We start from the raw sequence: 13,757 nt of genomic DNA, 5'->3' as shown, positions 1-13,757 counted from the left end.
TTACTTTACTCAATTTAACATAATTTGATATGAATAGGTATAATTATAATCATAATTATTTAATGCTTATTAAAATAGTCTATGATCTTGTGAACACCAGACTACTTAATAAGTTTAAAGAGGCATAATTTTTCTACAAAAGTGCACTATTACTGTTGAGTTCTCAAAATTGTTAGAAAAGATGTGTGATAATTGACGTTATTAATTTCCAAACATTTTAGAGTGGTAATAACTGCTAAAAATCTCTTAAAATATACCAAAAACTCATCACCGAATAAAATAGTAATCAATTAATTCCTACTTGATAATCGTGACTATGTTAAATAGATAAGTAATCCGGTAATAAACCAAAATAATTTTTAAAAAATGAAAAAAAAAATATGTTAGATAATTCGACATACCTCGTCGCTTATTTCTAAACTGGGAACTCCTATGGCTATAGCGAAGCATTAAAAAATTATCGTTAGTAATCTTTGGTAATTATGGTATTACCAATCCGCATATCTCCTTTTGAAATACTCTGTCACTGCAGATATAATTTACTCAGTTCAACACCACTTACTCGGAATCGTTGGCGTGGCTCCTTGAAACTGGCTGCCGTACTGGTCATGCTGATCCTGGCTTAATTCCATTGAAAAACTAGCTCTAGAGCTTCCCGTTTCTGACGGATTCTTGTCCTCTGGCTTTGCCGTCTCGTCGGGAACTTCAACTTCTTCCGTTTTCAGCACAGGGGCGGGTTCTTGAGGATAATCACTCTAAAATCGGCCCTCACTTTTTTTGATATCCAATAAAATAACGGAGACTTACTGTCGGAGTATCTTCTGGTATCTCATCGAGTTCTTCTTTTAAAAAACTAGGTATTTCTGGAGGAGTAAAAACAGGAGGTGCTGAAGGAGGTGGGGTTTCGTCCCACTGATTCGTCAAGGGCTCGCCAAATTCATCGCATTCTTCTACCACTAAGGAAGGAAAGTTTCCTATTTGACCTGAAAATCGAGAGGTCGGACATCGTTCTCCGAAAAGGAGTATGGTTAATTTTACCATCTAATTCGCCTTGCCACCAACCATCATCGATACTATGGGCACATTTACTAAGAACTTTAATTATTTGTCCTTCTTCAAACGTGAGTTCCTCGCCGCCCTCGCCATCGTAATCGTACAGTGCTATACAATATGACGCTGGTGCATCACTACCGCTAGTTGTTTTCTGAATAGGCATGGATATCACAGAAACCTGCGTACAGAACTTTTTCATTATTCTAAATATTAACAGCTTTACAAGTCTCATAAGAATTCATTCAGTATAAAGCAGTTCACTTAAATGATTCCTAAATATGCTTCTTATTCGTATGAGAACATTCGAAACAGTATGAGAAGTCCATATTGAAAATAACCAAACGCCTAGAGTTGTTAAGATACCGTTCTTGAATTGTTTAAATGTAAACAGTGTTAGTCAGTGTGTTTGTGGGGATCAGAGTTTTTCATCTTATTATTTGTTGTCTTGTAGTATTGGTATTTAGTCTTTTAGAAAATAAATGAGATTTGCTGGAAATTGAAATCCCCCGTTAAGAAAAGAAGAGAGAAATAAGGAAAGTTTCGAATGTTCTGAAAAGTAATAAAAATTGTTTTATAATTTTATATGTTCATGAAAATGATAATGAAAACTGTTAAATGAGTTCACTAAAGATGAACTTTCTTTTCAAAGACCTTGCATTAAGATAACAGTTGTACTCGAGGGCAGAAAATAATTAGTACTAGTAGTTGCTAAATATAATAGTTTAGCATTAGAAATAAATCATTAACAGCTAAAAAATTCACCTGTTCTGGAGATTGGGTTGTTTCTGTCTGAGGTTGATTTTCTTCCTCGTTATCTATCGTGTAATCAACTGACGAGAATGATATTTGAGTCTGTAAACCTGGTGTGGTTGCAGACTGCTCTCTCTCGATGTCTAGGTAGTTGTGAGGTACGTACCCTTCTTCGCCGCGATAATTTCTCGCTCTCAACCAACCGTCACCATCTCCATCACCTACGACTTCTAGTTGTTCGTTCTCAACTATCGTCAATTCGTCCGGATTTTGTGCCTAAAACGTTCAGATGTAAAACCGACCTAGACACAAGACAATAAATATATACCGTGTATGAGTACAGTGCAGTGCATTTCAGTAAGGGCCCGCTAGGCTGGGTTACTTCCGCCATGTACCCATCGTTACTGGTTCCCATAGCTTCCTCTTCGGCGCCCCAATCTACTTGAGTTGGATCATCCCAACCAGCAGTTAACTGTTCTATCCTCTGCCTCTCTTGTTCTAAAACAGCTGAACAACAAGATAATATGTGAATGTATGTTTCTTAATAAGCATCAAAATGTACAGGTGGTATAAAATAATTGTAGGACATATTGATATTTTAAAATAATTAAAAAAATGCCAAGCAACCATTAAAATTGTAGTAAATTCAATAATGGCGAATGCGCCAGGACATGCATGAAACTGAGACCACAAGCATTTAAATATGACAATTATAAAGAATGAATTGAAAATTCCAGCGCGATGTGAAGCTAGTGGTTCTAATCATACGAAATCAAAAAAGCTTGTGTCGTGTATTTACCGGATGATAGGACACATAGCGTGTAAATATTAAATAAACCTATTGTAAATTATACCACCCGTATGTCGAATACTTTTGGCTATGATTTTCTGCGAATAATATCGAAACAAAGAGGAAAAGTTTGATAGCATGATTGTAACTGAATATGGAATGGTGTTTATATTGATTTTTTATGGTTATCGTGTATCGGTCGATTTCCGATTTTATTTTTACGCACAGAATATTGTTGTTATTGTAGTGGATTGCGTGTTTTCGACAAATAAAAATCTGAAGGATCTACGAAAAAATCACATCCAAAGCAAATACTTGTAAATAGATTTATGGTCCACAAAACGCTTTTACGGACAGTTTGATCTGAATGAAAACCCTTCATTCTTCTTTTCAGATTTATTATTAATTACGTATAAGTGAAATTATCGTTTCTGATGTATATAATCAAATGTGAAATAACAAATATTTTAAACAGAGTTTGGTGGAACAAAATACGACTAATACTGTCAAGTATATATAAAAACTTTTCGTCATATGACGTATATTATTCGTCATTTTGTATTTTCTATAGAATTATATTAAGTTATTGTGTGACTGACTTAAAACTCGAGTTTCTCAACCATTGCAAATCTAACAAAAGGTGTTAAAATTATAGGTAATTTTTGAAAGAATTACTTTAAAATTTCGAAGTTTTGAGTTGAAATAAAATGTTCTCTGAATCAGAATTACGAAGAAAGAAAAATGTCGTGTGTATAATCATCAGTTGGATCCGATGACGGAATCAATATTATCCAATTAATAATTCTTTCACTATTACACCATTATATATATTTTTATATTATTCATTGAAATAAATAAACTCGTCTTTGTGCATTAATTTACGAAATGAAGGGAGAAAATAAATTGTATTTCATTTGCAACGTGTTTTTCCCTCATTAACATCTCAATAGGTTGTGAATTATCTATGCAAAAAGCATTGAAAGTTATAGTCAATATATATTTTGTTATAGTATATAAAGTATAGTGCAACGATTTACATGCCAAGTAGTGTCGATTGGAAGAAATCGTTGCCTACCCCACTCACCATCCACCTCTTGGTTCTCAAATTGGTCAGGTGGCGTTTCCTCGACTACCTCCTTCTCGATTTTCGGCGCTTCGATGGGCGCCGTAATCTGTTCTCCGTCGGCGAAATCGCTGTCGTAGAAGGAATCCGAACTCGGATGGTCCTAATGCGTGATAACTCAGATATTAAACAACAAACAAAATGATTTATGACTCACTGATAACGAACTGGCTGATCTCTGTATGTCCTGAACGTTCAGCGACTCCGCTTCCTGCAGCCACTCGTCTACGTTCACGCCTCCTTTCCTCAGACACTCGATCCTGGCCTCCGCCTTCGCCTTGGACGTTTCCGCTCGTCTAACGGCCTGCTTCAATTCCTCGATCCTCGTTTCCAGATCCGGCCCGTTCGGATCGTTGGGGTCCGTCTGACAACCCGGAAAATTCGATATAACAAATTGACACGTATGTTGGGATGAACGAACCTTTTGGCCTGATTCCCTCAAGGCGTTGTACATTTGAAGTTTCCGCACGCTCTCCTTGATGTTGTTGTTTTCCCGGGCGATCTTCGTTGCCCATCGTCGTGCCTCTTTGCTCAAAGTGGCGGCGGCCGATTCCTGGTCGGCGGTTATATGGTCGATGGGATCGTTGTCACATGGCTATGGAAATATCAGTTGGTTCAAAAGTGTTCATCGAAAGTATAATATTGACAATGTTGTTTTGTTGTTTTAGGAATACTGTATAGAAACAATCTGTATTAATTGTGAGTTAATTTTTTGCTAACTGTTACATAGTTGTAAGAATAAAACGTGTCTTGGTACTATTCATTTTCATTATTAAAGGATAAAATAATTTGATAAAGAATGTTAAATTTTGCATTCGATAACGCATATCTGTTACATTATACGACGAGTGTTGCACTGGCTACGGACTATACGGTGATGTGAGAGTTTTCCATCTGTTTTGATTGGAGAATGTTACAGACAGATATCTAAGAATAGATGTCGGGATGATTTCTATCTGTTTTTACCCTCACTGTCGCTTTGTATTGCCGTTTAACCAGTCGCCTCTTCTTTCCCTTAAATAAAATAGTTTTTTTAAACTAAATTAATAGTTGTTGTTCTCTAAACCCTTTCACATATTATAATTAGCTCAGTCAGTAGGATTGCGGTGAAATTATGAGGTTATTATGTTGTTGTACCTTGGAGGAGTTAAGTGGAGTTCGGGCAAAAATATCGCAGCTGAAGATGTAAGGTCACAAAAGGTGGATAGAAAGTGCTCAAAGACCGCTAGACCTAAACTATTCCATGTGAGAAAAATTCAAGCTTTGAACAACAGTTTAAGGTCATATCACATTTTTTGTCATCACAGTTTAAGGTCACCAGAAACATAACACCATGGAAATTTTGGCAGAAACACACTTAACATTTCGAATATCTTTAAACACAAATTGGTGGGCGAACTTACAGGCAATACTCAAACATAATATTATTTGAACTATAAGCTGTTCACACGGAATAACGACCACGTCCATTCTTGTGGTCTTTCCTTTAAGAGGGAGGTTTTATATCATACTTACATTAGTGTTGTACTATTGTACAGACTGAAGTTTTATCGGTAATTCCATATTTGATGTCTATGGTTCATCACTGTCTCTGTTCTTTTATTTTTTTAGTACTGCTCCCACGGATTATTTCATGTCTTTTATTTGTAATTTACCTTTAAAGCATAAATTATTTGCTTATCATCTGTTTTGATACTTCCTGACAATCAACAGCATTTTTGCCAACTAGGGCGGTAGCATAACTTCAATATGGATTCATTTATATCAGGCGACGGTTGTGATCAATAGTTGTGATACAATAACAGTAAAATGCCACAAACTGCAATCCTGCAGCCGATCTAATCGAGTGCATTCATTCAGATTAAATTTGGCAGAAGTTTACCATAGTAACATTTGTTGACCTGAATGCAATTTAAAGCTGTAGCAATTAGTTTCGACACTTCAACTCATTTCTTCTAGTCGTTTAATTCTATGGGCGAGCAAGTGCTAGTGTTACCCTAGATCTGATGGTTCATTCAAGGTTGAATCTATTACCCTTTTCTACCACCCGATTCGTTAATATTTCCGTGGAGCAGTAAATGCAGCATCATTAATGTTTTTATAGCAATTATTCCCTAGTTAAGAGTGTTATTGATATTGGGTTCGAACTACAACGATATTTTGACCTCCTTTTCTATGATTTACTAAGTTCGTCGTAAATATATCTCTTATGGAAGCTAATAGAATATGCTCTTAAAATGCTTTAAATTGACATATTCAGACCCATAATTGGAAAGATGTGTAAGTGCTATAGTGCTAAAGTTAGAGGATAACATTCATGGAAATGAAAACATAAAAAAATATATATTCCCATTATTTTTTGGACACATTTAGAAATTTAGTTTATATTTTCATTAAATGATGCATACTGATCAGAGAAAGTGATGATGTCCAATCAAATAGGCACAAGAATTTTTTTTGCTTTACAACATATAGGGTAGGTAGGCCATGTGGTTTCTATTTTCTCGATTATTTATGGAAATAATTTCGTTCTTCTAATTGGAAATAATTCGAATAATTTGAATTCATATTTGTTGTGTTTTAAAGCCGATTTCCTCACCTCAAAATCATACTGGATATGTTGCTTTAACACTGGATAATACAGGTGGCAACATTGCAGGTTGTATTCGCGCGTCAACTGCTTGGCTTGATCCCGGATTGTAGTGAACGAGTTCTGCATCGCCGAACAAGTTAGCAGTTCCGTCCGTCCTGAAAAACAAACGAGCTTCGACCGATTCTACCACGACACCCAGCTTGAACGTTACCCATCAGCGTAAGATACTCGGCGACTTTGTCGTAAACGCCGCTTTCCATCGTTGTCATCCCCAACTGTAGGTCAATAATGAAATATCTGCGAAAAAAAACAATAAAGAAAAGTAATTTGTCGTGCTTGGAGACTACAAACCTGGTCTGGTGGGCATTTGCAGCCGATAGACACATGAGGTAATCATTGCGAGCGCCCGTTGACTTTTCTTCGAGTTGGTCGCGTTTCGTTGAGAACTTTTGACTATTTTTCTGCAGGGATGTGATCGACTGGAAGAAAGACCCTTTCTTTTTCTTTAGCCTGTTGAACGGATATTTTTTAAAATACATCTCGTATTAATTACTGCTTATTTTTTATATTATACTAGCGGACTCAACAGACGATGTCCTGGTCGAACATTGGCTTTTTGTTTGGATGAACTAACTTATTTCGACAATAAAACAAATACTATAAGGTAATCACAATAACATCCAATTTGGTGAATTTATTATATGTTCTTATAATCAAAAAATATTTAAATGATAAAAAATTCCTGGAACCCTACCATAGCGCCACCTACTGGGTTCGGTCACAAAATTTCATCAAAATCGATTCAGGCGTTTAAGATTTCATTGACAAACACACGGGTAAAAAATAGCAAATAACATTTAAGACTAGTTTTGTTAACTATTTGTGTTATTGACAGCCAAATATCTTAATCTAGTTATTAGTTACCTGCTTTTAGGGACTGTTTTAAATTCTCAACATTCTAATAAAACAATCAATATACGTCATCAAAACTTATAATGAAACGTTGTCGCACCAAATTTTTAAGTTTTCATCACTAATTTCAAATAAAATAATGAATCAAAAATAACGTTGTGAAATATAATTTATTTAACATTACATTACATCTAATGCATATTTATTAAAGGATTTAAACTGTAGTTAATTAAACAACCATAAGTTTGTAGGTTAGAGTCATTTTCTTATATTTACATTGACTTATGACACCGGTGTCGATCAGTATCAACACAAATCGAATTTTATAAGCCTATTGAGTTACACTTTCAAACGCATCAGACTTCATTGTGTTTCTTTTTAACTAGAGTAATGATAATTAGTAGAATGAGAACGAAAAATGCTCCGAGTTTAGATGGGTTTTTACGTTTTTATAAATTGAATTTAGCAACATGTTCCACGATGTTGATGACGTACATTGACTATTTTATTAGAAGGACTATATGTTAAATGGAGATATTTAAAACCAATCAACAAATAGCAGTAGATTCCTGTAATATAAACTTCAAATCAAGAAAATAGTCTGAAACATGTATAGTATATTTGTTCCTGTATATATTTGAAAACAAATGCAAGAAAAACACTAAGAATTTAAAAAACATTCTAGAATTATTATTAAAAGTCCTGCAATATAAAATAACGACTAACAAATTTACTGAATAAAATGCCGTACTTACAATATTAAGAAATTTCAGCGCTAGAGACTAAATGGACGTGAAAAGCAATTAACCGTTTCGAAAATAAAGTTAAGTTGTCGACAGAAGTTTGTCGCAACGGCAATTTGATCTTTCGCTTAAGAAAAAAGCACATTTCGTTATAATTAATGAAGAGCTGGTTGTTTAATAAAGTTGTTTTATTCGGAAGGTTTTAATTCTACTCGAAGAATATTATATCTAGAACATACAAGCTAGTTTTCACAAATGTCTGGTGTTTAGCCTTGTCTCTACTTAAATATGTTACAATTTAATTTAATAAGTACTGTATAATAATTAGTATTGTATTTATAGCAGATTATATTGTTTCTCTTCTTAATTTCACATGATATTTTAGGACAATAAATTGGATTAAAAAATCTGGCGAATGCGAAGGTGTACGGCAAATTTGAAAACCGAACTTAACCTTTCCTGTGTTCAATTATTATTTTCGTGAGTGACTGTCAGATTTACTGTTAAAACTTTTGTTTTATATAGTTCAGTAAATAAAACGTCTTAAATATATATGTTAATTAATTTTAAACCACATTTTAAAACAAAAATATAACTTTTTATGGAAAGTTGAAACTCGGTTTTGTCAATTTTTTTATTACGGATACTAGATAAATAACATAATTTGTGTATTAAGTCATTTGCAATAATTAATCAATTATTTGAGGTTGGTTTTCTTAATATTAACTCGGGTTAATTGCAACTAATACTAGGAATAACAAATTCCTTGACCAGTAAACAATATTTTCACAATGTTGCTTATAGATAGCCTATTATGTTCGTATATAAACCACCAAAAATAGAATAAAAGTTTTCAGTATAAGAAATTTATATTGGCGCAGAGTGTTTGGTTACTTATTTTAATAAAAATATTGTATTTTATTTAATTTTAAGTGTTATTACTAAATTTAGTTATCTGGATATTAGAAACGAAGTCAATTAGAAATGAGAATTAAGAAAATGTCAAACAAGGACAGATCAGGTTACCCTTAAGGGAATTCGTTTGAGACTACAAATTGTGTATGTTGTGAATTGTGGATGAAGCTTGCTCGAACTAAACAAGTTATCAGAGCCGTTATTACGATTAAATTGAAACAAAAGCCATCGAAAACGCACTTAAAATTGTCTCATTATTTTTTCAGAAGCGCTCGTCGTTTGTCATCAACTTTAATCTACCGAACGTTTCGCATTGTCTCGTTTAGACAATGGACGACGTTATCAGTCGCATTTTTCAGTACTGCGTCAAATGGAGAGGGAAAAATCAATCGCCGATTAATGGAGACCTTAGAAACCCATCTTGCTTTGTCCGAGAAACGGTTTTAAAGTCGATAAAGGTTTTTTTCGATACAAACTTCGTAAATTAATATTACATTTGAGTAGTTCGGTGATAAGTACCGAAAATAGTTATTTGCGTCTGATAATTAGTCATTAAGACGATAAGTGAGAGCGGGATATTTAGTTAAGAATTAATTGGAATTAGATACAGTTAAACACTTTCCGTAATATGATATATTATGTCTATATTGAGAAATAAAGTTTTTATTATATTTTTCTGTTATATATTTTACTAATTAGAGTTTATCTGGATTAGACTACTAAGTGGCAAATGGAAACTTGGAGACCACGCCAGAATCTGGTCTTACCCAGTGTGGTCACTAGCGTGTCTGGGATGGTTAAATATGAAATATATCTATGAACAATCACAAACATAAAATATAAGGTATTTCCAATAAAATATCCGATGCACGTCATAGATGCAGTCGAATAAACTGCCAACATGCGGTTAAACATGTAAAATTGAGACAGAATACTGTCTATAAAATTCGATTGTGTTGATACTGATCAGCACTGTTGTCAAATGTCAGAGATGAGAAAATCTTGACAATAGTACAAAACGAGTGACAAGGAGAATATGCAAATAATAAAGGAGCTTTGTAGTGGATAATGTACTATGAAGTATGTCTTGCGGTGCCGAACTCAGCTCAAGTTCTTCTGAAAACGCGCTTGTTCGCGAACTGGTCGACATGTTGGGAACTTAGCACAGCTTCACCGCTAATCTCCCCCCCTTTTCCAGGCTGAAACGACCTCATCCGTCGCTGCAGTCATAACTTTTGCTACCATACGACACTACCCAGTCGTGTGTTAACTCAAGTTCGCGAATCAATAGAATCGCCGGGTCCTCGTGCCCAATAACGGCTGCCCGAGCAGCGGGTGCCATGCGATTCAACATACAGTAATACCATCTATTGTAAATACTTTAAACTTAATTTATAGACCAGTAGATAAAAATACAATATTTCAATTAAAAATACGTACTTTTCCTCTATATCTCGAGCCTTGTCCCTGACGTCGTGTGCCGAATGCTCCTCGTCGAAATAGAGCTTTTTCGTCTTATCCAAGTCCTGTACACAAGTCTGGAGTTCCTTTTGGACCAGCGCCAACTGATCGACCACCTGGAATTAAAAAAAAGACACGCAGAGAAACATTAGAACGAGGTGTCACGATACTGCATCCGTCCATTTATTAGTAAATTTGACCACGTCCCACCTTTTTTGCCATCTGCAATTTGTGCGTTCGCAGAATCTTCGCGTCATCGGCGATCTGTTGCTGAAAAACCTCGACGGCCGCCAGCCTAGCCCGCGCCAACTTTTCGTTTTCCTCTAATACGGTGCGCCACACATTCCACATATTCCTGGAACGTGAAAATCCTCCTTTTATTTCTGGCGCGATAAATTTACCGGATAAAGATAAGCCGTAAAAGTCGCCGTAAAATATCCCTGACATTTTCTAGTTTTATTGATGCTATTAAATCGATATGAACCTGGGATATAACGGGCGTAAACTAGATAAAATGACGCGCAAAAGCAGAAAAAAAGCATATTTTATAACACTGATGTATTTATATATTTGTATTATTAACTATAGTCCTTCCAATAAAACAACCAATGGACGTCAACAACGCCGTCTAAAGTATTGCCAAATTCAGTTTATGAAAACGTAAAGTCAGAGCATTTTTCTTTCCAATTTAACTAATTAGCATTAACCAAGTTAATAAAATGTTTTTAACAAAAAAATGTAATCGACTCCCAAAAAATAAATAACCAATTCACCAGAAATTATAAAATAATTAAATTCAGATTTTTAACACAAGAAGTCGTCAGTCAAAAAATCAATTTGAATATTAAATTAGATTTGTTTTGTTCCTTTTTAATTTTGTGTTTAGGACATAAAATTATATTATTATTTTTGTATTTTTTGAGGGCTTGGTACCGACTTAAGCTGTGTCCCGTATGAGGAAAAGTAGGAATAAAGAAACAATTGTTGAAAGTAAAGAGCGCTTCAGGCTCCGGGTCCGGTACCTAATCTACGTGATTTGACAAATGTTCTAACTAAACAATCTCCGTTAGGGAGCTAAACGCTTTAATGGTTAAAGCACCATAGTAGCAGTAGTGTACAATATTTCTACGACGTTGTATATACTATAGTTTGTGCTTAAAATACAAACTGAATGGCTTCTGCACTGAATGACTTCCGATTTTTCATCACATCAACTCAGCAATAACATTATACACAAATATCTGATTATTGTAGATAAAAAATATGTGAAAACATTGCACGTGTCTTTGAAATTTAAGCGTTTCCCTATATTTGACCCCATTCCCCCCAACATATCCTGATTTGGTTTCAATGGGACCACCTCGGAAGTTCACTCTAGTGAATAAAAAAAAGAATTTTGAAAATCGGCCGCCAATTGACGAAGAAATCGGTGAATACACAAAAAATATATATACAACCGAACATAGAACCTCCTCTTTTTTCGAAGTCGATTAAAAAGAGACAGAATGAAGTCTGATATGTCGGAACATGTAACCAAATCGGTCTATAAAATTCGATTTGTGTCACTACTGGTCGGCACCGTTGTCATATGTCAATGTAAATATAATAAAACAACTCTAACCTACAAACTATTGTGTGTTTAATTAACTGTAAATTTATTATTCATTCAATTTTATTTGACATTTCTTAGTCCATGCAGTAATGTTATTATTATTATGTTAATATATTTTAAAATGATAATATGATACGAATATTAAGATTGAAACCCATTTATAGGGTGTACCCATAGTATACTTATCAAGATAATATCCTTGGTAAGTATACTGGTCACATTTGTTGTTAATAGAGTTAAGACAAGTGTAGATAGAGTACAATACTGAGTGTATTGAGTGTATCAATGACTCTGTCAATAACATTACTGAGTGCACTAAGAAATGTCAAATAAAATTGAACGCTACGAAGTCTAGATATGTGGATTGTATACCAGTAATAAGTGATGATATGAATGACACTGGGTGCCAAGCTCAAATGTAAAGAGCACGTTAAAATGAAACGAGCAGAACTTTGTACGAGGCTGAAAAAATTGTGGTAGTTTCTTGGACACCCCATCAATGAGTATCAATCTGAATATTCGTTAACGTATCTTATTTTGAAATCACGTTTGGAAATATAGGATTTGAGAATCTGGCTGGGTAATTTGTTTGTCAACTTGTATTCGATGTCCTCGTGCTCAAGGCTTGACTTTATCAAAGGCGTATAAGTTTAACAGCTAATGCTATTAAGTATGATTAGCAGGACCATTGAATTCAAAACAAAATATTCTGTTGGTAAAAATGATGAGAACTGATTAGGCTCATTGAGTTAGATCTCCATCGTTTGACCCATTAGCAATGCTTAAAATATCTTTCTGGATGTCTCTGGATTCTTGTTCGCTACTAAAAGTGGGGCATAATCCTCTTGAATGAAACTATTATGGTCCTTTCACTTTATAATCCTGTAGATTATATCACTAATATACAGTTGATAAATTATAGGCCTTAGGACATTATTTCTATTGCTATATCTTTTAATTAAAATCATTCAGTCTTGTTTAATTCTGAAGAGTGTGTTAGACAAGATTTTGATGCGCTTTGATAAGGTTTTGATATTATCCACTGTACTGGTATAGAATGGACAGACTTCTGTAGCAAATCCGACCTTTTGGGTGGAAGACCCAGTGAACAGCTCCGAAAAATACATGAATCAAGATAATAGAAAACAATCTGATAAATAGGAGACTGAGATTGTACGAGGGCAGAACAGCTGCGGCCGACTGGCAACCGTTGCGAGATTTAGAGAAATTTGGTTGAAGTAGACAATCTCTCAAAGCCCGGCTTAAGGATTGATGAACGATGATGAAGGGTATAGAAAACATTATTTTTTATTAAATACTCCGGATATTCCATGTCCAACGTATTATGTTGTATTATATATATTGTAGAGAATGATAACGTTTTCGCCGAATTAAATTTCATTCCAAATTACGGAACCGCTATTACATTACAGCTACGTGATTATTTTCCGTAACAACAACATTTAATTCCTACTGAAAACCGTGAATCGTAATATCAAGATTATTTAGATAATTATTTTAACGAGTCTGGGTATAATAATTTTCCAAGAATTTCGTATCAAGTACAAGTTGTTACAGTTTATCCTGTTGGTTCGTCTTTTTTTAATAAATAACGAGGTATTTTGAGATATGTCGTCTTGATGATATAAACGTTCACGTACGAATGCCATAGAAATTCTTATCCTTAGAACAGAGCAGGCTGTGTGCGGAATGGATGCGGCCTTAATTACAATGGAACGAAAAGACATTCAATGTGACTTTAAGTGGATATTCTAGTCTAGAAATTTGAAAAAATAGATTCTTTT

At 34.5% G+C, this 13,757-nt stretch overlaps 1 protein-coding gene across 1 annotated transcript in view; it reads right to left on the bottom strand.

Annotated features, from left to right (window-relative positions):
* nwk (FCH and double SH3 domains nervous wreck) overlaps window positions 1-13,757 on the bottom strand; it is a 28,950-nt gene that overhangs the window by 2,932 nt on the left and 12,261 nt on the right. Inside the window, exons 4-17 of the mRNA XM_076408937.1 lie at window positions 10,551-10,695; window positions 10,320-10,456; window positions 6,661-6,819; window positions 6,521-6,606; window positions 6,316-6,464; window positions 4,138-4,311; window positions 3,874-4,080; window positions 3,669-3,819; window positions 2,132-2,310; window positions 1,816-2,079; window positions 1,039-1,231; window positions 808-983; window positions 563-755; window positions 402-436 (exon numbers count right to left, since the gene is read on the bottom strand). Of these exons, the coding sequence (XP_076265052.1) occupies window positions 402-436; window positions 563-755; window positions 808-983; window positions 1,039-1,231; window positions 1,816-2,079; window positions 2,132-2,310; window positions 3,669-3,819; window positions 3,874-4,080; window positions 4,138-4,311; window positions 6,316-6,464; window positions 6,521-6,606; window positions 6,661-6,819; window positions 10,320-10,456; window positions 10,551-10,695 (2,248 nt within the window). The remainder of the gene's footprint in view (window positions 1-401; window positions 437-562; window positions 756-807; window positions 984-1,038; window positions 1,232-1,815; window positions 2,080-2,131; window positions 2,311-3,668; window positions 3,820-3,873; window positions 4,081-4,137; window positions 4,312-6,315; window positions 6,465-6,520; window positions 6,607-6,660; window positions 6,820-10,319; window positions 10,457-10,550; window positions 10,696-13,757) is intronic.

Source organism: Rhynchophorus ferrugineus, unplaced genomic scaffold (assembly GCF_030347505.1).
Source record: "Rhynchophorus ferrugineus isolate W39M unplaced genomic scaffold, kcgeb_rfMv2 rfM6, whole genome shotgun sequence".
Lineage (NCBI taxonomy): Eukaryota > Metazoa > Arthropoda > Insecta > Coleoptera > Curculionidae > Rhynchophorus > Rhynchophorus ferrugineus.
The sequence above is the reverse complement of the archived record's forward strand: the minus strand, read 5'-3'. Positions and strand labels throughout refer to the sequence as shown.